This window comes from Fundulus heteroclitus, chromosome 8 (assembly GCF_011125445.2).
Source record: "Fundulus heteroclitus isolate FHET01 chromosome 8, MU-UCD_Fhet_4.1, whole genome shotgun sequence".
In the NCBI taxonomy this organism is placed as follows: Eukaryota; Metazoa; Chordata; class Actinopteri; order Cyprinodontiformes; family Fundulidae; genus Fundulus; species Fundulus heteroclitus.
The window spans coordinates 16802716-16830450 of record NC_046368.1 but is presented as its reverse complement, the minus strand read 5'-3'; the positions used below and the strand labels follow the sequence as shown (position 1 = coordinate 16830450).

Sequence of the window (27735 nt, the reverse complement as noted above, 5' to 3'; positions counted from 1 at the left end):
GTCTGGACAGGGTAATTTTGCTGATAAGGATTGGGGGTGTGGGGGAGGGGCTGCTTGGCACATAATCATCGAAGATAGAAAAAGAGAAGGAACAGGAGGCAGTGGGGTAAATAAGTATAAGAAAATTCTAAGCGGGTCACTCTGAAAACAAAAATAAAATGGGTTAATGAAAGAACATCACTTATTAAAATGGGCAATACAAATCCCCATCTCAGCATAGTACAACCATAAGAATACATGTTAAACTATAAATGCATACATAATACCCAGTATGAAAATGTACTTAATTTTGTTGCCTTTTCATGAAAATGAGCCATCAATGCACATACATTGTAATGATAAATGCTTCAATACTATTGACTCCTCCCACCAGTGCAAGTTCAAATAAAATAGAAAATAATGTTGCAAAAAAATAATGTCTCTATTATTACCTTTCATCCGTGAATAATGTTTTTTTCTGTTAGATTGTTGATAGATTGATTGTTGTTTGCAGTTTTGCTTGCTGTTACTTGTATGCCTGTTTATTTACATGATTCGAACGTTGGAATCCGAAGTCAAATTCCTTTTCATACCCAAAAACTTGGTGAATACATTGATTCTGATTAACCAATTTTATTACTGGGAGCAGCAAAATGACAAACCATTTACAATAACTAAAATAGGTTAGGCTCTACTGCAATGGATGGCTAATAACTCAAACTATATACATGTTTATGTCTCTTGAATCAAAGTCTATTTGCTGATTGCTGGATTGGACATTAGCTGTGTCGGAGCTGGTGCCAGGATGAGATGGATGATGCAGGGGCAGAAGCAGGGGAGCTTGGATGGTCCCAATATAGCAAGGCTGAAGAATAACCATTGCATGTAAAAAGAGAATCTAGAATAGAAAAAACACACAATTTAAGTAGACACACAACATGTAACTGAAACATATTTAAGAGACGGCAAGTGAAAAATCCAAGACGAGCACTGAGTTAGCATTCATGCTTACTAGCTATCTCTATTGACTTCATTCAGGGGACAACGGATGCAAATTAGCTGTTGTGCTAATTCTGGCATATTTACATTGATGCTTTATGCTGACATGTTGATGAATGTGCATTGCCCTAATTCAAATAAAAAATAAATAAAAAAAAAAAAACGGCATTACTTTCAAATTGTCCTTGTTGGTTCAAAGTAGTCTCACCATCAATGACATGGGTTACATAAAATATCCTTAAAGTCACAATAAACTCACCAACATCCATCATGGAATCCAGCAATGCAGTGGCTGAAACAAATCGACTCTTCCTCAAATTGATCGGCGGTTGGTGCACATAAATGACGTCCATTTCGTTAAAACAATCCCAATATTTCTGGTTCAAACCACTCTGCGCATACTTGGAGCACTAGTTGCTTTAGTTTTTTGTTTGTTTGCTTTTTGTGTGTGTTTTGGAGTTTGCCTAATTTTCTGTTATTGCAGCACTTTTCTTTTCCAGGAGGTATTGTTGCTGCATTCCACTCAAACATTATGTCTTGATTTGTGTCTATGGCTAGGTTCACACTGCAGGCCTTGATGCTCAATTCCGATTTTTTTTTGTGAAATCGTATTTTTTTGCGTGTCTGTTCACATTTCCAAATATATGCAACTTGTATGTGATCTCCTGTGTGAACTGCATTCATACGCCTAAGTGTCCCGCATGCGCAGTAGAGGACGCGATGACGTCATACGTAGCAAGAGTGCTTATTGTTTGCGGAAGTAAACATGGATCGCAATGCTGCAGGGTATCTTGCGTACTTTACGTTATTCTCCAACCGGAGCAGCACATTACCTAGCAATCTTTTTAAGAAGATCGAAAAGGAAGATAGCCAAATTTTAGCGACGTGAGCAACTTCACTGATACGGACTTCATTTATAATTTTCGAAAGACAAAGGCAACCTTTATGTGCGTCTGAACGGATCTCTTTTAGCGCTCTCACGTAAAGACACACATCTTCGGCGGTCAAAGCAGTGAGTAAACGCGTTGCTGTGGGGCTGCATTGACTTGCAACAGGTGCTTGTTACCGCACAATAGTCAACCTCTTTGGCATAGCCAGGTCCGCCATTAGTGACGTTTGTCAAGTATCAATGTCGTGTAGGTCGGATGAATGCGACCTGGCCGTACAGACACAGGTTGCATTTAAAAGGATCAGATACGTATCGGATTCAGGACCACATATCCAAGGGACCTAGGTCGCATTTGAAAAAATCCGATCTGTGTTGTTCAGACTGTCATGAAAAGATCAGATACAGGTTGCATATGGGCAAAAAAATCGGAATTGGGTCATTTCAGGCTGCAGTGTGAACGTAGCCTATGTGTTATGTGTGAATTCTGAGTTTTATTATGGTTACATAATGACAATAATAACTCTGGATTCTTATAGTGATTTTCTGTTGCATCTCTTGAGACATTCACGATGGATGACTGGATTTGTCTACCCTGTGTAGTAATTTTCTTTAATGTTATATATTGTTGATTAGTTTGTTTGTATATTGCTACAATTACAATATTTAGGCATCATGTAAACATTCCTTGGTAGAATTACCTTTTCCAGACATTTTTGTGTAAAAATGTGTAAAAAAAGAAGCAAAAGGAGCCTTTTTGAGTGTTATGTAAAAATTACTTCCTGTGGTGGTTCTAGTGTGTTGAAATCTAGCTGGTTCCAACCCCCAAGTCTATTTTTCAAATAATGCACTAAGGAGCCAATGGTTACAAGGCAGCAACAAGTTTCCGTACCTTCCATCATGAATATAACAAATTGTTTTAGTGGTTGCCATGTTTCAAAGACAAATATTTGTCTTTGTGGGGATGGGTCAGGCATATTGCACTGTAGGTAATCGAGTGTGGATGTAGGCACTGGATGAGAAATTCCTGACGGGGGAGTTCTAGATAGCAGAACTTTGTGAAGTGCATTCATCAGACCTATTAAGACAGAAATACACATGTTTATAAACTTACCTTGACTTTTTGTGGGTTCCTCCAGTGTTCTGCTAGTAGATAATTTTCTGTCATGTTGCTAGGGAGAATCACCACTTCGTTGTTACCCTCTCTGCATGAGAGCTCACATTCCTCACCTGTGCATGTTTAAGACAGAGGCATTAAATGAATGCAAAATTGCACAAGCCAGATCCAAAGGAAGAATTCATCTTAATTTTGAGAATGTGTTCTCGTTAAAATGCTAGGTTGCAAACTCAGATTTCCTGTATTTTCACCTACTCCAGACAGACATCTACTGTAAACAGAACATCTTTTTCTTTTTCTCTTTTCTTTTTTTACATACCTATCCCATATCCTCGCTTGCATGAGTACTGGAGGCGGTAATGAAGGTTTTGAGGTAACGAGCACTGGCCTTTGCTGTTTGGGCACAGGCGGAATGACCCAGTCCAGTTTCCATCCTTCCTACAGCGGATCATGTTGGAGGCTGCGCCCTGAAAATAACACATATTGACAGACTAACTGTTACACTCGCACTGGTACAAAAACACTCTAGAGCCAAGGACACTGAGATGGCATTATGTTGCATATGGAGAAATACAATCCAATTTTTATCAGGCATCCAACCAACAATGCCTGGGAGGCAGAACAGATTAAAAGGTGTATACATTTCAGAAGTCAGTAGCGAGCAAAGCTATTCTGGAAATCAATAGCAATCTAATTAGCATGTCGTCAAATTGAGTAGAACTATAGGAGACAAGGGGAAAAACACGCATAGTCACAGCAGTGTGGAAAACATGACAACAAAAACTGTGTTTTCTAAACCTATTTTAGACTAATAAAGGCATTCATTATTCAGTCATTTGTTAGTCATCTTAAGGAATCTCCTTGCAAATTCAAATAGATTGAGATTTTGAATCAAGAAGGGAATAGTGAAAAGAAAAACAAGTCAAAAAGAAAGTGGATATTAGTGTATCATGAGCCAAGCAAAATAATTAATAACAAAGCAGGAATATAAAGGGAGGAAAGAGATAGACAGACCTGCTTGCAGGGAGAATGCAGCAACCTCACCGTATGGGCAGAGCCTCCTTCACGATTACCGGAGGAATTGGAGCAGTTGAGTCTGCAAACACTGTCAAAGCGGAAGCCATCAGTGCAGTAGTAGGAGCCATGGAAGATGGGCGGTGGAGGATCACAAGTCACCGGCTCACATGCCCCCTCCAGCCAGGTGCCATCCTCTGTACACTGGCGCTTAAATGCACGTCTGAGAGAAGCAAAGATAATTAAAAAAAAAAAAAATAACATGATGCCATGTTTCTGGTGGAAAAACTTGCAACACTGTTTCTTGTTTTTACCTTTTGGGTTTATTGGTAACATGATAGCCTGGCTTGCATTTGTACTTGCAGAGGGTGCCAACTTTTAGGCCTGTCTCATTGCAACGCTTCGTTTGTAACACAGCATTGGGCACAGGAGGAGGGGCTGGGCAGCGCAGCTCACAAAGAGCCTCGGGGAAGGACCACAGACCATCTTCCTGGCAGGTAAGAGTGTTGTTGGTTCCTGGAAAGAAAAGAGGAAAATACAAACATTTTCCATTAATCTAGTTTGCAAACTAAAACCATCCTTGTTGGGTTAAGTTTGTTTCAGTCTATATTTAATAAACTTTAATTTATCAAAATAGATCACTGAAGTCTCCTTTCATAGTTTGTAACAGCTAGATTAGTAAAAAATAAAGTTTGTTCTAGTATACAAATAGAGGTATAAATTTTATGTATTTTGGTTCTGTCAAAATAGTTAAAAGACATGATCAGTGTTCCTTTATGCATTGCATGCTACGCAAGTAAATCAGTGTGTTGAAAAAAATAGAATGATATTTATTTAGTTCAAGTTGTTTTTCTTGTATTTGAGGATACAAGGTTCCAATTAGAGGGGCCCAGATGCCCACTTATGGTCTTATATACACAACAGATTTCTGTTCTAATGTGTCACTGGATACAATAAAAAATAGTTTTCACACAATTGACATACACTGTAAAAATTGTTTAAATGCATAGGTTTTACCTTTACACAATTTATACTTCCAAACTCGTACCTGATATAAACTTTTTTGTTTTGTTTTGTTTAAGCAAAGAAACAGAGAGTGGTAGAGATTTCACAATAAATTATTGATGGGGATGTTATTTTGCCAAACCTTCAAGCATGAGTAAAGGGATAAATCTCACCTATGAGTTGAGCAGGTTCTCGACAAACAAAGGTGATCTTCTTGCCATACGTAGTTCCCTCTGGGAACCTAAACTGAGCAGGATGAACATGGTACTTGTCTGGCAGACCGCAGTCCACTGGCTCACAAGATACCTGCTTGTTCCACTTCCCATTGGTACAGGTTATCGTTACTGAAGAAACTGACTGGAAAATAAAACAAGATATAAATAAGATATAGTGAACAATCTGCTTGACATAAGGATTGATACACTAGTAATAGCAGGTATGTTTAGAAGTAGATTTAATACCGGTGCATATGTGTAGGTGCTTGTCATATTATTAGCATATCATGAAAAAGTAGATTTCTTCAGTAATTACATTCAAAAAGAGAAACTTGTATGTTACATAATTTCATTAAACACAGACTGATATATATAAAGTGTTTATTTCTTTTAATTTTGATCATTATAACCGACAACTAATGAAAGCCCCACAAAACTAGAATATTGTGAAAAGGTCCAATATTGAAGACAACTGGTACCACACTCTAATCAACTAATTAACTCAAAACACCCGCAAATGCCTTTAAATGGTCTCTCAGTCTAATTCTATAGGCTACACAATCATGAGGAAGACTGCTGACTTGGCAGTTGTCCAAAAGACGACCATTGACACCTTGCACAAGGAGGGCAAGACACAATGGGTCATAGCTAAAGAGGCTGGCTGTTTACATAGCTCTGCGTCCAAGCACATGAGTAGAGAGGCGAGGGGAAGGAAAAGCTGTGGTAGAATAAAGTGTACAAGCAATAGGGATGACAGCACCCTGGAGATGATTGTGAAACAAAACCCATTCAAAAATGTGGGGAAAGGTTCACAAAGGGTGGACTGCAGCTGGATCTTCAAGAACCACCAGCACAGACGTATGCAAGACGGGGTTTCAGCTGTCGTATTCCTCGTGTCAAGCCGCTCTTGAACAAAAGATAGCATCAGAAGCATCTCGCCTGGGTTAAAGACAAAAAGGACTGGACTGCTGCTGAGCGGTCTAAACGTATGTTCTCTGTTAAAAGTTAATTTTACATTTCCTTTAGAAATCAAGGTTCCAGAGTCTGGAGGAAGAGAGGAGAGGCGGAGAATCCACGTTGCTTGATGTCCAGAATAAAGTTTCCACAGTCAGTGATGGTTTGGGGTTCCCTGTCATCTGCTGGTGTTAGTCCACAGTGTGTTCTGAGGTCCAACGTCCACACAACCCTCTACCAGGAAGTTTTAGAACACTTCATGCTTCCTGCTGCTGACCAATTTTATGGAGACACAGATTTGATTTTCCAACAGGACTTGGTACCTGCACACAGTGCCAAAGTTACCAGTACCCGGTTCAAGGTCCACGGTATCCCTTCTCCTAATTGGCTAGCAAACCTGCCTGACCTTAACCCCATGGACAGTCTATGGGGTATTGTGAATATGAAGATGTGATATGCCAGACCTAACAATGCAGAAGAGCTGAAGGCCACAGTCAGAGCAGGGAATGGCATACAGCCTTGTACTGCATAAGGTGGATGGATGGACACTTCAGAGACAAAACTTTAAGTGTGAAATGAAATAAAGCCTCAATAAATCAATAAATCCACAGATCTGAGCCAGCACATTTGAATATAAAAAGTCCTTTTTCTTTTTCTTTACCCTTCAAGTGTGGCTCATTATTTGAAAATAATTAAATTATATCTCAGTTTGCCCCATTCTGTCCATAGTGGTCCTTAATATTAATGTGTTGCTCTTCAGTTTTTCTGGACTTCCTTGGAGGAAAAACCTTAATTTCTCCTCCCCCAGCGGCCAATCACTAAAAAGAGGGCCGTCCACTCAAAACTCCTTTCGAGCCAGTACACATTGGACTTACTCCTCAGCAGGGTCGCACATACCCAGTGCCTGGCCCTAAAAAAAAACTGCTCCTAAAACACTCAAAAGTGAGCGGAGCCGTGCGGCGGGCGACCATTGAGAGCCAATGGAACAGCACGAAGTGAACATCAGGACGAACACTCGGTGTGTATCATTTTATTTTAAGATGAATATATATGTTTTTATGCCCCTTTAAAGGTGTTATTAAAGTGAGGAAGGTTCAAGTCCAGCTGTTTTTAGTTAAATTTGATGAAGCACAGAGTAGAATTTATTACAACAGTAGAATCTGTCTCTAGTTCAAGCTGGGTGAGACAAAAAGACTCAAAGCAGATAATATAAAGTCTGAACAGCATCCTCCAAAGAGTTTAATCTTCATTCTCCAGGGCTTACAACATCTGTTATGAAACTTGCTGGGTTTGGAAATTTTAGCAACCTTTTGGATGTCTCTCAACATAAAGATAAGGGTCCATATTCTCTTGGGAATCCAATGAGACTGCTAATTGCAGATACAATATGCAACATGTCAACTCTGCAATCCCTTTTACTTTGTTTTAAAATAGTATAGCCCTTTTTTTACGCAACTGCTCTCTCACACGAGGTGTGATGTCATTCCTGTTTCAAATATAAATTATTAATAAGGGCTCACTGCAGGAAAGCTGAGTAATATTTTTTAATGTTAATTTGTACTGTTTTGTTTTATAATTCTTAAAAAGAAATAACCAATAAATACAATTGCAGCTTTCACATCTTATAATTTAACGTGGTGTGTGCATTTAAAGAAAGCTGTGTCACTTTCCTATCATTGGTTAGAATCTATGTATAGGTATGGACTGGCAAAAGCTGTAATTTGCACACTGATGGGAAATATTGGAATGCCCCACACATCTTCTAAATGTTTACCTTACAAAAAAACAACAACAGCAATTCAGCACTCTATTCAGTCGTCATGTAACCTAACAAAGCCTGGTAGTGCTTAGCTCACTGTATGTGAGTAAGCATCACATGCTACTCGGCAGCTCGGGTAACTGGTGATAGCATATGTAAGGTCAAGCCGTGCTACACGGACAACTGATATCCACCAACTGCACAATCAACCCTGATCCAAAACAGATTGATTTGGAGCTAGTGTGACACCTTCTGCTAAACACACATCCACACACTTAAAGGTAAGGGAATCATTTTGATCTGCAATGCAGACTCTTATGGAATAAACCATCTGAGACTCATCCTTTGTTGTTACATTGCTTTGATTCTGTCTCCAATCTATTAATTCTGGCCTGTTCAGAATGGCGCAAAAAATCATGTTTGGTATTGGATAAGCAATAAATATACAATTTAGAAGGAAATTTAATGTTGATGCATTAATGAACAATGTAAATTGTTCTATTATTACTGATAAAAATGGATAACCACGTAAGTGTGGATACAGAACCGATTTAATTTTTTCTGCCCTTTGTCATTGTTCTACCATTTCCAAAATCATAAGAGTTTTGTTTGGATAGTTTATAGTCAAAAAGAAAATATGTTAACTTTTCCCCAACTTTATATGGTATCAAATCGTTCTCCCTAACATTAACAAGTCTCCAGCCTATGAGAAGAGGCTCTAATGTGTTGAAATGTACCAGGGAGTGGGAGAAGCAAAAAATGAAATTCCACTGTAAATATTGGGAGAACATTTACAAAAGAATGATCTGGGAAAGAGCTAAAGCAAGCACGTGTAGCAACACGATGCTACAGAAAACAAATCAAGCTTAATCTTCATTTGAATATACTACAAATTATTACGTAACAGGTTAATATTATGACAACGTTCAATATTCATCAACATCTAACAGAAGCCTTGAAAGGTGGTCCATTTTTTATTATCCTTGTGCAAAGGCAGAAAAGTTGTATAGTGGCTGGCAGGAAGAAAAGCACTTTGTGTGTATATATATATATATTTATATATATATATATATATATATATATATATATATATATATATATATATAGTTAATTAGATATTTGCGGGTTTTCTGTGTGCCGTTTGTTTGTTTTTCTTTTAGGATTTGTGGGCTTTTTCATTTTGTTTTCCTAAACTGTTCTCTTTAGCTTCCATTAACTTGCACTGTATAATACATAAGAAATGCTTAAATTAGAACCTGATCCAAAACAAATCTAGAAACAAATTTGTTAAACTCAATCATTTTGAGTTTTCCATCCCTCAAAGAAAGAAAGGGCAAAATTAGAAACATCAAAAACATTACATGTTACATGTCTGGGTCATTTTTAATTATGCCTACCCTTTCAAAAGAATGCCATAGCTTAAAGAAGCTGGGTTCAGTTAAGATTACATGTCCATTGCTTCATAACGTCTTCTCTTTTTCTTTGTATAACAGTCTTTCATCTTGATCTCATTATGTGATACCGGATAAGAGTATCAGATTCCCCTGAAATAAATAAGCTCCTTTCATAATTGGGAAAACTCAACAAAGTACCATGTGCGTTGCATGTGAGTGCTGCCTCGAAAATAACTGGATGAAGAGGTGAGTGACTCATTCATGATGTGAGGTTTAAAACAAGGTCAGCATGACAGAAATCCATTTGGTGTTCAAATACTGAATTAAAGCAACGGTAATCTGCCTTTTTATATGGTTTACTGATACCATAATAAGCAAGAACATTTGTTGCAGATTTTGTTTTGCATAATGTGGGCATTATGTGGGCTTTCCCAAACTGTTTAACGACAAAGTACTGTAAGTCTTGGTCATTTCAAAAGACTTCTGAAATTAAAGAAAGCTTAATAAAAAAATAAAAATGATCTTGCTTATTCTTTTAACATTTATGAAATATACATTTTTGTAATTCTAATTGATCTACATGAGCAAATGTTTATTTTGGTTTAATGTCCAAGGGTAAGAATTTTTTTTCTTTTAGTAAAGTGTAAATATCAAATTCCATCTGTTTTTGCAATTGGACATAGTTAATTGTTATTTATTTATTTTAAATTTTATTGCAGGTAAGCCATGTGACCTTCCATGAGGCCTGGTGTAGAATGTGACAAAAGCTTAACACATTTACGTTCTCTGTGGTGTTTGTCCATTGAAAGCTCCAAAATGTACTGTGCATCTCACTCTATAGCAGTACTCGTTAAATAGTGGGAGGCGCTCATAGATGTTATATACATAGACACCTCAAGGACTGATGCATAACTCTCTGATTTTTTTGTCAATTTCCATGTGGTTTGGTTTGTTAATAACTGCGGAGATGTGATTATGATACAGGACACTGTCATACATTAACAATACGTTCTCATGCTGAAATACGTTTTATACTCTTTAACAAAGACAGATGCGGAATAGCATTTTAATTTATACATAAATGCATGATTTGATACTGAAATAGGCCTACCTTTTTATGTTATTTAACAAAGACAGACATATGGTATGGCATATTATTGAATATGTAAATACATTTGTGCTTTCATGCTGGAGTACTTTGTTTTAAACAAAGAGACATATTACATATTAATAAATGTATAAATGAATACAGATTAGATTTAATGAAGAAACAAGCTTGATTGTCAATTTAAAGTTATCTCTCTCTCTCTCTCTCTCTCTCACACACACACACACACACACACACACACACACACACACACACACACACACACACACACACACACACACACATCCTGAACCTTCTGTACACCTCAACAATAATTAATTTGCATACAAACTGTTTTTTTAAAGGCCTGGAAATTGGTTCTTTAGAATTTTCAGGTCATTGCAATGTTTTACACTATGTTTTGCAACTGGGGCCTGAGCTTAAGACCCTTGAAAAATAATTTTTTTGCACACCTTCTTGCATGTGCTGGGACTCTGTAACTCGAGGGAACTTAGTTTGGTTGGTACCTGCGGTCCGTAGTATGAGGAATACTATTAATAAACTCCTGAAAAAGTGAAAAACTTAATGTAACTGAAGTTTATGTTTAATATGAATAGCTTGATATTACTTTTGACATATGAAGTCAATAGATAGTTAAAAGTGGACTGCATTTACGAGTCGGGCTAAAAGCCATTTATATTGTTGGTAATATTACATAATTAAATGGCAATGTTCAAACATTATAGTTGTTAGAAACCATTGTTATATGTTGTAAATGAACACACACACACACACATTTATATATATATATATATATATATATATATATATATATATATATATATATATATATATATATAACAGAAAATGATAAATGTAAAATTTTTGACCCATTTGGAATGGGACGGGGACATACCGCTGTGATGAAAGCAAGAGCTGCCGAGCCCACAGGTGACCCAAAATAAACATGGCAGCACAGGAGGACACGTGTGTAGCTTCTGCTATCACATCTGTTTTGCCATGAGAAACCTTGTTGTGGTTTCTCAAAAGGGACTTTGGGAAACTTCAGGAGAAATCGCTGACCCTAGCTTTAGGTCAAGCGTGCCTTTAGTTAATGACAACCTGAATTATCCTTTCATCTTTAGCACATAGATCCCAACCTTTGTGCTTCCCAAAAGCAACATGTGTGCTACTGTCCACTGTCCAGTGTCTTTAGTTTCATCTTTATGTGCATGGGGATTTTCTGCACTGTTTTAATAAACGACCTGCTCCTTGCATGATGTTGCTTCAAGTTACATTTCTGTCTGCTGCAGTGGAAATGCTGAATGGCAACTTTGTTCAAGGAAATCCCTAAACATAAAAACAATAATTGCCATGCATTGCAGTCTCAAGGTTTACAGGACTTTTAATGTTACTCCATAACCTCAAAATAATGATTTAGAATAGGTAAAATCCCACAACTCCTGTAGTTACCCATGATAATACATAGGCTATTTCATGGGGGGAACTATGTTCAGACCTCTGCAAAAAATCAGTAGCAGCTTATGATTCAAGGAAAGATGCTCAAATATTTTCTAGAGTGTGTATGAGGATATTATTCCACTTAATGTCTTAATGTAACACATTTTGCTTCTCTAATGTTCTTTTCTCTGTCCTGCGTTTGTTGTTTTCACCCTGCTCTTCTTTACGTCTGCATGACCATGCCAGTAGGTATCACAGTGACTATAATGGCTCCTAGTGCTTTGTGCAGTTTCATCTTTAAGTTCGAACTTTTCTGTGCAGATACAATATTCGACTCCATTTGAAAGCAGCCTTAGTTTAAACAAGGAGTCTTTAACCCTGGTCTTCAGGATCCCGTCTCCTAAATGCTTTAGGAGTTTCCCTGCCTACACACACCTGACCCAAATAAATGGGTGATTAACAGGCCAATGGTGTCCTTGATGGCTGCTGAGAAGGTCATGCAATCAGTTGATTCAGATGTGGTGGAGTAGAGACACATCTAAAACATGCAGGACTGTGGGTCCTGAAGACCAGGGTTGAAGACCCCTGGTTTAAAGTAATGATGTAGCAGTTACAGTGGTCAGTTTATTAACTGCAAGCCAAGAGTTTGTTCCCTGCATGCTTAAAAGAAAGGTATGAGTCAAGCTTGGTTTTCCTGTTGAAGAGAAGCACTATAGCTATGTTTACATGGACAAAAGTAATCGGAATAAACAGCTGATCAGAATTAAAATGTGTCATGTAAACATGCCAATCAGAATGAAATTGTATCCCAAATGAGAGGGATGGTTTATGCTGATTGATAATCCGATCAACATGCATATAAACGCGTGTCAGGCTCAAGTTATTGCGAAGGTGGCAAACTGACCTGAGTGCGCATGCGGGTAGATGTAACCGGGACATATTTCCGCATTGGCGAGTGGCGGAAATGTGTCGGGAAGCAAAACTATCATGGCTCCCGACATAACCTTTCTGTTCGAAAAATAAAAGAGCTCAAAATTGTTGCTTACTCAGTAACATTTCAACCATAATTACAACATTGTGCAAATCCAGCCTGGGCACTGCGAAGACAAACAAACTCGAATAATACTGGTTTGTTTACTATTTTTGTAGTTAAGCAAAGATGGAAGAAGTTCTTCATCTGTGTTTGTTTGGGGTTTTTTTTTTGAGGGGGGGGGGGGGGGGGTTTGATAATGCATGTCAGAGTGGTTCTATTCTGCACATAGCCAGGTGCATATAAATGTACATTATGATCAGATTAATTGACTGTGTGCCCATGTAAATGGTACAATCTGAGTATTCAATCCGAATACATTTTAATCCGATCATGAAATTTTGTGCATGTAAACATAATTTATGAAATGAACATTGTGTTCACAAACATACTGAAAGGTGCCACATAAGTGTGTGAATTAAGAACTATATAGTTACAATCTACACTTTTCAGAGAAGGTCAAGTGACCTTTACTTACATTTCTTTGAAAGCTATCATTATCCTTAGCTTTGGCTCTGAGACATGACCAAAATCAAAACAATAACTTAGGTTTTCCCTACGCTAAAGTTTGTTGCACAGCGATTTCACCAAACTAAAAGCCTCCAACAAATGATTTATTTCTTAAAATAATTTATGATAACTATATAAGTTACAAAGTGAACTTTGAAATGTTCTAAACAGTTTAAAAAAGCTGTTACAATCTTGGCTTAACAGAATAAAGCTGACAGCATCAAGCTAGGAATGTTTTATTAAGTTTCTGCATATATATATAATGCAAACTCACTTTGTAGAATTTCTGTGTATTTGCATGAGGGTTGCAAAATACATAATATGCAAATGGACAGGGACTATTTAAGATGGAATTGGCTGTGTGGTCAACTTCTCTCTTTTTTTTCCCCACTCTAAATAACTTCCTGACCATGTGGGTTTTAAGGTTAATATAGACATTGTCTATGACTGACTCAAGTGTCCAAATGTCTATCAGTTTCATTAATCAGAAAAGGGAGTATCTTGTTCTTAGAGCTACTCATGCTGTGTATATTTCTTTTGCTTATATCTTCAGTTTCAAATGGTTTGAAATCATTTAATTCTAGAAACAATAGGCAATCAAAGTAGATTGTGTTTAGAACGTATTTGATAGCTTATTGTCAAAATCTGTCTTTTGTGACAAATTGTTCATTCTTTACTTCAGCTGTAGAAAATGAATGAACTGGATAAAGTTGAGAAGAAAGACATCTGTGTCCCACAATTCACACTGTGTTCCCGGACTGTAAACAGGCAATTTAGTGGAGGAAGCTATGTGTAGACCTCTGCAAAGAATCTGGAGTGAGGCGTGATTTAGGGAAAGACCATAAAACATTTCTAAAGTCATGAGGATTTCCAGGGGGAAATTGTTTTAGATCATTCTAAAACAAAATAATTGACTAGTTTGTTAATTTGATGAAATCACAAGAGTTGTTATGATGAACAAAGCCAAACCCAAAACACTATCTGAAAATAAAACATCTGCTACTACAGCCATATAAACTGAAGCTAGGGCAACAGCTAAACCCCAACATTTTCACATTTTGTCACATTACATAAATTTCAGTGTAAATCATATGGATTATATTTAACAGAAAATACAAAGCCTTTACTTTTGTAAAGTGAAAACAAAAAGTCTGTGCTCAGTCTCCTTTGCTCTGATACCTCTAAATAAATTTCACTGCAAACCATTGCCTTCAAATGTCACCTAGTTTGTAAATAGAATCCAGCTATATGTATTTTAGTATCAGTATAAATGGAGTCAGGGATGCAAGGGAATGGTTTTATTCATAACACATTCATGTGTTGTCCACTCAAAATTCAGATAGAAGTACCTATGAGATTATGGCTGTAACTTTCACAGCTTTGCCGTGATTCTGTTTCTCTGCAGCTGACGTCAATCCCTGCTCCCTGTGCTGCTCTAGCAATTACCCCTGATTGTTTGCACCTGTGACTGCGCTAATTACTGGTGCAGCCACACCTGGTAGGACCACTATATATTCCTGACTGCTCCAGTGTGTAGGCACCAGATCAGATTCTCAAAAGCCATCCGTGTATGTAGACCTTCCAGTGTTCCTTGACTGCATTCCTGTGTGTGACTCAGACTTCTCTGTGGATTCCTGCCTGTTTGCCTTGCCCCTGTTGGATTCTCTCATTGGCCTTCTGATTCTGCACACTGAACCATTGCATGTACTCCCTGTCTCTGATCACCTGTACATGGCTTTGGACTGTTCCCTGGATTTCCCAAGCACAGTTACACAACCCTCTAAAACACGGTCTCAAAGAGTACCATTTGTAAGCCTCCTGGACCCACTGCTTGGATTCTGTAACAACCCGGATTCAAGAAAGGTTAGTGGCTTCTATTCTGTGTGCACAATTAATCACTGTGCATCATACAGCCAATAACTTTTCTTCTCGCCCTGAGTGTGTTCCAGTCAGTTTCCAGTCTCTCTACACCTGTTCCTTCAATAAATCTTTTAGACTGCTCTTTGTGTCTCTGCTGAATTATCGGATTCTACCTTTGCACACCCTTTACACTGGCAACTCTTAAAAATTGCATCTGACTTGGAATGCGCCTAGGACGATGGGCCTTCATGTTTTTAAAAACTGCAGCACTGTGGTTGCTCAAGTGTGAGCCACCATAATTGACAAACACTCCTGGTTAGGCATCAAACCATTTTCAGAAGAAACTGAGCAAAATTCCAGTTGCCTCTGATTTAAATCTGTTTGCTATTGTGATGACCTGGATTACTGAGAATTTGCACAGGCATCTTAAAAATGGCTGTTCACAAATGTCATCCATTCAATGTGATTAAGCCTGAGCTGGGATGATGGTGGTGCAAGAATTAGGGAGGTCATCCTGTAACTGGCGGGTTGTCGGTTTGATTCCCCTGCTGCAACCGTCCATTTGGCAAAGCAGAGAAGACAATTAACGTGATATCCTAGATTCTGTCACTGGTTGAGATATAGCTTAAAAGATAAAAGGTGGTTGTACAAACAATGCACTCCAAAAATGCTGAAACCCTAAGTTCCTTTAATGTTCAATGCTGCATTCAATTATTCTATATTTTTCAACTGAAAGATATTTAATTTCTATCTGTAATTTTCTCTACTTTCCTTTATTATCCCACTGCAATGTAAATCACTTTGAATTGTTGCTGGAATGTGCTGTACAAATAAACTTGCCTTGCCTCGCCCTCAGGGATGCTGAACACAAGCTCACCCCGCCTTTTTAAGATTTTATTTCTAAAAACAAAAGTAAGTATAATTTTTCTTCCACTTGACATATATGCACAATTGTGTTGGTCTATCGCATACAATTCTTATAAAATACTTTAATGTTTCCAGTTGTAATGCGACAGTATGAGATGTTTTTAAGATTTGAGTACTTTTAGCTAGGTCATATGACCTTTAGCAAAAACCATAGCAAGATTGTTGAAAACAAGTCAAGGCTATCAGGGTAGAAATCAGGGGGGGGGGGGTGACTCTGAGCTGGGTGAGCTTCTGGTGGATGATGTCAGGGCTGATCCTGTTGAAGACAGGGCTGAAGTCTAAAAACCGGATCCTGGCATTGTTCCTTGATTGTCGAGGTCGGTGCAGGATGAAGTGTTGTCTAAGGTTGACAGCATCCTCTGCAGATCTGATTGCCTGGTAAGCAAACTGCAGGGGGTCCAGCAGGGGCTTTAGCACCAGACACTCAAAGGATTTCATGACAAAAGATGTCAAGGCAATAGGTCAGTAGTCATTTAAACCTGTGATGATCCATTTCTTGGAGCCAAGGATGATGGTAGAGCGTTTTAAATTGGTGGGAACTTCACTTAGTTCTAGAGATTAGTTGAATATGTTGGTGAACATATGGGGGACAGTTGGTCAGAGTATGAGTTGAAGCATAGAGGCGAGACACTATCAGGTCCCGGTACCATCTTCCCACTCAGAAACTTGAAGGCCCTGTTGACATTGTAACAGGGCCTTCAACAGGGGGGTTTGACGAACATACCGGGAAAAGAAGTGGGTCAGCTCCTCAGCTAGGCGTGAGGTCATCACAGCATGTGGAGGAGGGGTTTGGTAATCTTTCATGGATTTCACTCTCCTCTACACTGAAGAAGTGTTTGTGGAGAAACAATTGTTTTATTTTCTCACCAAAGTGTCCTCTATTGCTAAGGTGTCTTTCACAATTCTCAACATTTCCAAATGTGTACAACCCCCACTGTGGTCCCCTATCAGCATCCAGAGCTGTGAAAAGGGGCCAGAGAGCATCCTAATACCACCCTACTCTGAAGTTGCTTAGAACGGACAGTGCAATTACAATATCACTTATACCAAAAGTGGACTTTGTTATTTCTCTGCGTGAAGAATGTCATGTGTTGCATGAGACTGGACAGTGCTGCCTTTGTCAGTTGGTTTCTAATCTGCTTATACAGGGCCAGGTCTCCACTGTGGAAAACTTCTTCTTTGGTGTAACGCAGTTGCCTCTAATGTGACGAAAACCATGGTTTGTTGTTGTTTGAAACTACAGATTGTCTTGGTCTGCATGTACATTTCCTCATCAGATGCTGATGTATGACGACAGTACATCAGTTAATCGTTTACGTTTGAATGAGGTGGAGCATACAATGGTCAGATAGTCCAAGCCCTGCACGAGGGACAGCACTGTATTTGGTCTTTAAGAGAGTGTAACAGTAGTCCAGTGGGTTTTTATTCTCCGGTTGAGCAATCAACATGCTGTTTGTATCTGGGTACCTTTTTGGAGAGGTTTGCGCTGTTCAATACCCCGGAACAATTATGAGAGATTCAGGGTGTTTTCTCTCCATGTCTGTTATGAGGTCAGCAAGCTCTCTTTCCGCCTCAGATGTCCAGATGGGAGTGGAGTGACTCTAGGTGAGGACTGTAAGATTTCTGCAACAGTGTAACATCTGAGCACCAATCTTTGTTGATATAAAAGCAAACCCCGCCTCCTTTATTTTCCTCCTTGATAGCTCTGCACTAACCTGACAACAGCCAGCTGCATGTCTCACTCCGCCTAGCTCCACTCACATACATCTGGGACACCACCATAGGAATTGCCTTTACTGAAGGCTGGGCCTTATCAAAACTCCTTGCATATGATTGGATAAGCCACCTGTCTGTCATCTTTATTAACGTGCTAATTCAACCAGTCACACCGAAGCTAACCCGTGACGCTGATGAGACCGACGCCGGAAAAAAAACAGGGTGTCCCGCAGCGCTATCTTGGCGAGGCGGCCGCGAAAAACGTGTCGTCCACCCCCCCCCCCCCCCCCCCCCCCGCTCCGCGAGCCGGTCCGCGGAGAAAAAGTCATCCACCCCCCACGCGAGTCGGTCTGCCTCGCATAGTGTAGTGTAGTGGCACGCGTGACAGGAAGAGGGGGGAAGACAGGCGGCAAAGCGCCGCGGGTCGGAGTCGATCCCGGGCCGACCGCATCGAGGACTAAAGGCCTCCTAATATGGTTCGCGCTAACCGCTAACCGGTCCGCGTTGCGCGTCCGCGCCCCGTAAAACAAAACTTGCCAAATCCGGTCGGGAGAAGGGCGAAAACATGGTTTCCACCAACAAAAGCCTTCAGAGCCGTTCTCTGATGTTCTTTTAATGAAACAATATCAGATAGATTGGACAACACGGAAGAAATAGCAGCATCAATGCTAACGCTTGCTTCCTCGATGCGAGCCGCCATTGTTGTTGGAATCTCACGGTGGCTTCTCCACTACGTCACATCCATGAAACACCCGCCCTGCGTCCTGATTGGCCAGACCAAAAATTTGGTTGGGGAAATCACTTTCAATGAGCCGTGTCCCAGATGTATGTGAGTGGAGCTAGGCGGAGCGAGACATGCAGCTGGCTGTTGTCAGGTTAGCTCTGCACTGTGATCCACACAAAATAGCTGGAACCCCAGCGGTAGTGGAGCGCTGTCTGGGAAGTGCTCGCCAGCCACGTCTTGTTGAAGCTGGTTGCGGCAAAATGGCAAAGCTCTTGTTTTTTTTGTTTGTTTGTTTTGTGCAGAGACGGAGCATTTAGTCCATTTTGTTCACCAGGGAGCAAATGTTCACCAGATGCATGGATGGAATCAGAGTGCGTAGACCCCGCCGGCAGAGTTAGATTAATTTGCCTGCCCACTTGCCTCACCTGCATCCTTGGTAGATCCCACAGAGAGCTGTTGCACTTCTGACCAGGATCTCCGGTTCAATAAAAGATGGAGAGAAACTGCCCAGGGTAAATGCTGTGATATTTAGTAGTTGCTCTCTAGTGAAAGCGGCTGCAGTGTGGAAGCAGGAAAAAACTGGAAAATGCTAAAATACATAGGCAGCCATATGCTACACCATGATGGTCAAAAGAGGGGAAAAAAACTGCAGAGGCGTTACAATGGAAAAGCTTAATGAGTCCAGGAAATAATATTTAAAATGTTATGATCACAGCTGTAAAATGTCTAAAAGAAAACTTCAGTATGAAGATGATGTGACTTGATCTGCACGCGCACTAAGTGTTCCTTTGCAACTTCAAAGTGGAAGAGAGGTAGGAAAAAATGGAAAAAGCCGTGAAACATACACAAACAAATCAAGCATCTGAGGGGAAGAGATTTGTGCTCAAGATAGAAACTGAGAAGGTGGTTTTCCCAGAACCACTTTCTCATCAGTGAAAAAAGAATGTAATGGGCTAATGAAAGGAAACAGGATTGTGCTTCACACTGCTCGTTTTAACTTTAGAGTGGAAGTTTGTGGTTTTGTACAGACTAATGACTAACAAAAGACGGAGAGATACAAACGATTAAATGCCTCCTAAGGGAATAAAAAGAATCAACATTTTTTTCACTTTTAAATATTTTGTTAAAAACAGCCATTTGCAAAAGGCTTCACAGTGTTTTATTAAAGTATTTATGCTTTGAAGGTTCACACTTTTTTTCATAAATATTTAGAAAATACACTTTTCAAAAATGCTTTACAGATAAAAATCTGAAAAGTGTGGCATGCATGTACAATAATATGACGCATAGCATTTTGCATGTAGGCCGAAAAGCTTTTTTTCTTCTCAGATAGTCAGAGCACCTTCTGCCACAAACAAAACTTTCTGTCTTACTTTCAACAACAGCTTTCTTCTTGCCACTCTTGCATAAAGGCCAGATTTGTGGAATGCACAACTACTAGGCGTCCTATCCATAGATTGTCCCACCTGGGTGGGGATCTCTGTCGTTTTGACTGGCATCTTCCCTGCTTGTCTGATTGATGGTTTCCTTCTGCTGCCAATAAGCTTAGGTGGACACAATGTCCAGGTAGGTTTGCAGTCGATATATTCATGGAATGGTGCTTTTTATGGTGTTTAAGCTTATTTTCTTCCCTAATTCTGTTTCAAACTTCATAACTTTATCGTTCACCCTCCTAGTTGGACTTTATTATGCTTTTTGCTGTTGAATGATCGCTAACAAACCTCTGAAGGATTAATGTACACACATTGACTTTATATACTAATAAGGGCATTTCTAAAAGCTCTTAGTTGCACTGGGCTTTATTTATTTTCTATATTAGACTAAATAATGCTATGCATTTGTTGCAACTGTTTTTTAGGATCTCAATAAATACCAAATAGATTACAGGAATTGGTCAAAAATTAGACAAAAACAGCTAATGTCTATAGGATTATGTAAAAACTCTTAACAAACCTGAAGGGGGAGTTTGACTATGGAAACAAAATGTGAACAAAGTGGGACTGCATAGTTTTCTTTGTCTTTATATTTTAGATTCCCTTTATAATCCTACCTAACACGTATTCTCATTCAATAAAAACAAAAAAGTCCTTTATTATGACTCCTCCAAATATAGTTAAAGGGTCAACAGTCACTAATCAGATTGAGAGTCCAACGAATGGCATTTGGAATAGCTCTGCTTTCCCTTCAATTCTCTCCTATCACCTTTTCGCTTAATTTTCTTCATACTTTCCTGTGTCCCCATCTCTGAAAAGCATAATGCATCACCAAATGAGCTGTCACTGATTAAAAGGCACATGGCTCACTGTCGATCAAAATGTAATAGAATTAGAAATAGTCAAAGAATAACGGAGAGTTATTGTGGGCATTGGGGTATATGAAATCTGCACAATTGTTAAAAAGCATGCTTCTCTTGAAAAACCCACTCAAGCGACTGTGGCTTGATGGGTTGAGTAGTCGTCTTGCAATTGGAAGGTTGTGAGTTTGATTCCAGCTTCCCCTTGTCACATGTTGATGTGCCCCTGGGCAAGGCACTTAACCCCAAGTTCCTACTGAGCTTTGTATGAATGTATGTGCATTAATGAGTGGTCAGTATGACTATAAAAGTGCTATATAAGTTCAGTCCATTTACAATTTTACACACAAGAAGGATTTCTAGATGAAAATAATATCCAAACAAAATATTCCCTCACTTGTTTTAAAGTTTACTCCTCTATTGCTTCACAGACACAATTGTCAAGCCAATCCTGAACAAGAAACAATGGCATAAGCCCATCCTGGGCTTAGGAGAAAATAAACTGTCCTGTTGCTTAATGGTTCAAGGAGATGCTGATTTCATTTTCTAGCAGGACTTGGCACATGCCCCTACAGCGAAAGTTACAAACAGCTGCTTCAACGACCATGTTGTTACTGTGCTTGATTGACCAGCAAACTGGCAAGAACTGAACCGCAGATGAACTATGGGATATTGTCAAGAGGATGATGAGATACCAGACCCAACAAGGCAGATGACTGAAAGGTTGTCAAATCACCCCAGAAGAACCACAGGTTGATTGCCTCCGTGCAACACCATACCGATGCAGTGTTTTGTTATTCATTGTATGTATTGTTCAAATTTCCTCAGACATTGAATTTTGGGTTTTCATAATATGTAAACCGTATTCCTCAAAATTACAAGAAATAAAGCATTACAATATTTCACTTTATGATCTCAGTGAAAAAAAATGTATTCATGATATTCACATTTGTGAGCTGTACTTGTACATGCAATATTGGAGTACAAAACAGTTTTTTCCCAACCTGAGTAGAGACCAGATTCTTTTAAGATGCCTATATTGTCAATTTTCTGTGTCATGTCATTTATATGAGAAGGATGAAATCTAATCACGCCTTTGGAAGCAATAATTTAAAACAGTCATTTGTTTGAGTCAGCTATTAGTTTCTCATGTTAATGCAGAGGATTTTGATTCTTTTCTTTTTCAGCCTTTCTGTTTGTGGATTTACATCTTAATGTGGGATCATTGTTCTGCTTCAGCATAGTCTTCAAAGGATGCCAGTTTGGGCATACCTTTAGCTGTCGGACAGACAACCTCACTTTGGTTCAAGAATGTGATCGTTTATAGGGTTTTGTGATTGACTCACCTCTCCATCACCATATTTGGTAGTTTGTTTAAGAAGTCGGTGCTGATACATTGTGCTGGATTTCACCAAACAACAAGCTACGCATTTTGGCCAAACATATCTATTTGGTCTGACATGGGTGGATTTTCTGGGACATACTACCCAGGGATTTCCAACAGCTGTCTTACCTACTTTATCCTTGTGAATTCTTGTGTCACCGTAGAATACTGGACATTACGTTTATAATAAATGGTCTAATAATCCTTTCCAGATTGATGGCAAGCATTAGTTGCTTGTCTATAACTATTGCTGATGCCTTTCTGCTTCGGAATTATGTTGGCATTCACTTCCATTCTCTAGACAAGCAAACTATCAAAACTATCCGCTTTTATAGAGGTGATCTCACCTGCTGATAATCAGTTATTCCAGTTTATTTGATTACCACTACCTGGCTGCTATTTACCTTTTAAAACTTTGAACCTTTTAATGTTTATTTAATTGTGTCTATGATATATGAACAGATTAGAATATATTGTGTGTTTTTGTAATCTTGATGTTGGATGTAAGTAATTAAGAATCTAATGATGCATTAAACCCTAGAAATGAAAGGGGCTGTGCTTTTTTTTATCATTATTGTATATCTTTGTGCATCCAGTATATCTTTTGATCTATATCCTGTCTGTGCAAAAGATTGCTTTTTATTGCCTCTGACTACTGCATCCATGTCGTATCTACGTGGAGGAATTTAATGAATGCCATTTTGTGGTAGCAAGTGTCTGCCCTTTAACAGATTCCTACAAAGGGAGAGGGAGCAGACACTACTCTATGATGTCATTGTCCCAGCGGAGTGGCAAGCCAAACAAAGTGACTGTTTGAGGTGATGGTGCAGTATGCTTAACGAAAGACTATACACTTTTATCTCTTTGCTTGTAGAAAATAAGTGTGTGCGCTTTTTTATACATTTGGGGGTTTGCAAGTGTGTGGATGGCTTGCGGGTGGAAGAGATTGGTGCACTGATCTACATGGATTTTTATGATGTCAGCCTCCCCCGAGGCTGGCCCTGCAAAGCCTAGTTTTCACAGGTGACAAAAAAATGCAGAGTTTTGAGAGTAGAGCAGGGAGCAAGCTTGTTTGCAACTCCACTCAGTGGCCATTTGTGTGCACATTTGTGTGAATGAGTTCGCTTCTGTGCATGTTTATGTGGACGTTGATAAATTTCTGTTCCCATCTACTGGGGGAAAAAATGCTTTTGCACCCGCGGGTAAGCATGTTCACATTTTTGCATTCTTGTGTCTCCTTGTGCTTTGAGCTGTTCGTCTGTCATGAACTGCATGTGAGTAGCAGAGTGTGTTCACCTGGGTTTTGATGATGTCATCCTCCTGGTGGACTTGCAGGACATATCCCGAGTTGCAGGAGATGGTGCAGAGGTCTCCGTTGTAGAACTGGCGGCTGGGGCTACTGCACTTTAGTTCTGCATTGCGTATTAAGGGTTCCTGGCAGTCAATGGCTTCGCAGGAATAATGTACACAACTGTGTGTGGGGGTGGGGGGTGTAGGGTTGATATAAAACAAAAGCAAGAGTAACAGAAAAGGGTAAGAGAAAATGTTAAGTATCAAACAAGAGGTATTTTTTGATCGAGGAAGCAATCCAGATTCAAATATGGAAGCAGTCACGCATTTGCTCACAAACATACAAATTATGCACTGAGTGAACCACATTCATCCATCAATGACTGCTTAACATATCAAATCAATAAACCACATGGAGAGCAGATTGCCATATGCGAACAAAAGGGTTGTCTGTGCACACATAGTTTGTGAATTAAAAGCAACAGGATAAACCACGTGCAGGCTTCAATGACAGAAATTGGCCAAAGAGGTAAATTAGTAGCCTGATGGAGAAGGCATTTATTGCTGCTGGAATGCCTCGATGCCCAAGGCACCTTTTTACAACAATCCACATTCTACAGTATAGGTTTTCCCTTATGAAGCTGAGGGAGAAAGAGGCAAAGAGGAAGCAGGGAAAGGTATTTGGGGAGGCAGAGAGAGACACAAAGAGAGGAGGGACAAGAAAGTATAAGAGAAACACTGCACGAGAAAAAAGAAGGATCAACTTTCACTTTCAAGAGTGGATTTGTTCTTTTGATTAATTTGTTTTTTTGTTTTCAAATGCAGACAAATTCTTTCCTCATACATATGTCTTCCAGATAACCATTGATGACAACCATGGTATTTGCTGTACTGTGCTCTTTGTTTTCTACCTCTGTGTTGCTCTATTCCCAAGCCATCAGCTCTGCCAAAAAAGTGAGCCAGCGAAGACTGCTTGAAATAATAATAAAACTTACACGTTGAGCCTCATTTCTCTCACTCTGCTGAGTTCTCCTACTGTTCTCCAAAATTCCATCATTTGTTCTTATTTAAACTTTCAACAGATCATCTGCCATTACTCTCTAACAGAAAAGATTCCTGGATCAATGTGTGCTTCTATGTTCTTGTTGTGTCTCTGCTCTGTCTTCTCCAACCCCCAGTCGCTCATGGCAGATGGCCATTCACAATGAACCTGGTTCTGCCGGAGGTTTTTCTTCTTGTTAAAGGGGAGTTCTCCTCTCCACCGTGGCTTCATGCATGCTCAGTATGAGGGATTGCTGCAAAGCCATCGGCAATGCACTGTGGATACGCACTCTTTCAGAAGGATTGAATGTTGTTGTTTTTCAAGATTCTATGTAATCTGATGGGTTTCCTTAGATAGATACCAATCTGTCTGGATGATTTGACTGAATTTGGCTTTGTAAAGTGCCTTGAGATGACATGTGTTGTGAATTGGTGCAATATAAATAAAATTTAACTGAACTGAATTAACAGACAAACCAGGGATACCTTGAAGCCTGTAGGCCGCTTGGCATTGTATACAATCTTTTTACAGTTTCCTGCAAGTCACTCAGGAATTTACAAGATAAATTACAATTATTTACCAGGAAAGCCACCCTCCTCCTTCAAAAAATGAGAATACAATGTATGCTTTCAGAGACAGGCATGTTGCCATGATTAAAAGGTGTGCAATACGCAGAAAATTGGAAGCAGGAGATGGGTGTCCAATCCTAACTTACTTCAAACAGAAAAAGGTTTAGTCCACTATATCGTCAGACAATGAGAAAAACAGTTTTGTCTTTCTATAGAGGGTAAGTAAATATCTGATTTCAGTTGTATATATTGAAAAGATCGATATGCTGTAAAAGTTTTTGTAAATTTGACTGTTATTCATTTAAAGTAGCATTAATGTAATTTCATAAAGTATCAGCTCCAGTGCTATAAGTCTTTTATAATTCAATGTTTTATCATTTCCAGTTAATTTATTATTGAACTGCCATATTTACTTTTTACTGATGATTTTCCATTTACAGACATTTTCTGTTTGCATATACTGTATATTTAAGACAGTCTAAAGCAACTAATATGTAAGAATGGCTGATCAGCGCTACAGTGCCCTTTTACAAAAAAAGAAAAATGCAAAAATAAGTTCATTGTAAATTAGCAAAGGGAAAGTGAGAGCTAGAGGCACAAAAAAGGGGGATTTGGAGATATTGGTTGAGGGGTAAAGGAAGATGAAGTGAAAGAACATGATAACAGCAGAGCTGAAGGTGGGGAGGAGGGGGACGTGTGAAGAAGTACAAGACAGATGGGAAACGAAAACACAGTGCTTAATTGGTAGGTTGATGACAAAGAGAAAATGGATTGGTGTGGATCAAAACGACACACCCTAGTCAATAGTAGTAAGAGGAAGGGACAGAGACTAAATTCACCATCAAAGCATATCTACGTGTTGGACTAAATTCTCCAACCAACTGAGCTTGAGCTATTTTCCAAGTAAGAAGTAGATATATTCCAGTCTCTATGCATGATTTAGACTAAAGCCTATCCCTGTGTTGAATGGCCCAATCAGCATCCAGCACTAAATCCAATCAATAATCTCTGGAAAGACTTGAATACTGATGTCCACAAATGCTCTCCATCCGGTCAGATAGAGGTTAAACAATGTTTGCAAACAACAATGGCTGAAAAAAATTGATCCCTCGCTGTGCAAAGCTGGTAGATGCAATCCCCAAAACACTTGTGAACTGTATTGTAATGTAAGTTGGTTGTAAAAGTATTGAATTTAGCTGGCTGAACACATATGCATGCCACACTTTTCAGATTCTTATTTCACCTCACAATTATACACAGCTTTTGTTGTAATAACATCTGGAAAAACCTCTAAGGTAATTAAAAATTTGGACTACGCTATAGGTCTTACTGGGACTCATCAAAGTCTATCCATGTATACACAACCGCTGCTTTAATTGAAGACTATGCTAAATGGTAAAATAGCCTAAAGGGTATCGCATTGTTACCTTTTCTAGAATACGGTTTTTAATTTAACGGTAATTATCTTTTGTATTATATTTATTCACGTCACATGTGTACAGTAGAGAGAAAAATTGCAAACGCAGAGCAATAAAGCCAGTTAAGAAATTATTTTCTAGATGTGCATAACCTTTGATGTGAATTTCTGTTTATTTATTTAGTCAGAAATGGGATAGAAGAGTAGTAGCATGTTCATCTGTCTATTGGTTTTCAAAGAAAAAGCATTTTTTAATGCATTGTGCTCTTTAGCTAAACTCAATACGAAACAAGTTGTCAGAGTAAATGGCATTTAGGGCTGGAGGCGATTCAGCCAATTTATTGTTGGAAAATGTGCAGAGCTGCGCTAAAAATTCAAAGCAACTGTACATTTTCTGTGGTATACATTGTTTGCTCAACGTTCTACAGTTATGGCCATAGCACTGGGTGTATTAAGGAGGTGCTGGTTTCATTATTTACTCTTCTTTCTGTGTCATGCTTATTGAAAGTATGGCTGGAATCACATTTAATTCAGTTTTGATCTATGTAATCTTTTTAAATTGTATTATTGTTTGTAAGCATGCAAACCGTGACTTACTGTCACGGATTATCCCCAAATGCCATGACGGTGACACTGAATAATGCATCAACCAGCTATTTTCACTACATGATCACTAAAATCATACATGTCTTTAACATCGCAATGTTCAATTTTTAGTTCCAAGATCTCTCACCTCTGTCCTGTGGGGTTGTAGATCTCATTGCTTTGGCAACCACTGATTGTGATGGGGTCAAAAGACTGGAAGGATCGCAGGCCAATGCCAGAGATGGCCACCATTTGACAGGCAAACATGACCAGGATAGCCTTGGTGTGGTAAAAGGCCACTGACAGGTCATGGCTCACAGGGATCACCAAAGGGTTAGTGCGGCAGCTCAGACGCCACTCACCTGCAGAGATGTTATTGGAAGCCACAGAGCCGAAGACAAAACAGAGTGAACAGAGACTAAATTAGGAGTGTGGTGGGAGTCAGTTCATCTCTACAGGTGACCGAAATTCAGAAAATAGGAGTGATGACTAAACAAGGCCACATACTGGTGTTAAAA

At 39.1% G+C, this 27735-nt stretch overlaps 1 protein-coding gene across 2 annotated transcripts in view; it reads right to left on the bottom strand.

Moving 5' to 3' along the window:
- pappaa (pregnancy-associated plasma protein A, pappalysin 1a) overlaps positions 1-27735 on the bottom strand; it is a 137445-nt gene that overhangs the window by 29085 nt on the left and 80625 nt on the right. The window contains exons 13-19 of one of the 2 annotated variants that reach the window (XM_012874543.3): positions 27366-27579; positions 23611-23785; positions 5174-5357; positions 4310-4511; positions 3996-4218; positions 3301-3448; positions 2979-3094 (exon numbers count right to left, since the gene is read on the bottom strand). In XM_012874543.3, the coding sequence (XP_012729997.1) occupies positions 2979-3094; positions 3301-3448; positions 3996-4218; positions 4310-4511; positions 5174-5357; positions 23611-23785; positions 27366-27579 (1262 nt within the window). The remainder of the gene's footprint in view (positions 1-2978; positions 3095-3300; positions 3449-3995; positions 4219-4309; positions 4512-5173; positions 5358-23610; positions 23786-27365; positions 27580-27735) is intronic. The other variant, XM_012874544.3, reaches the window with a different exon arrangement.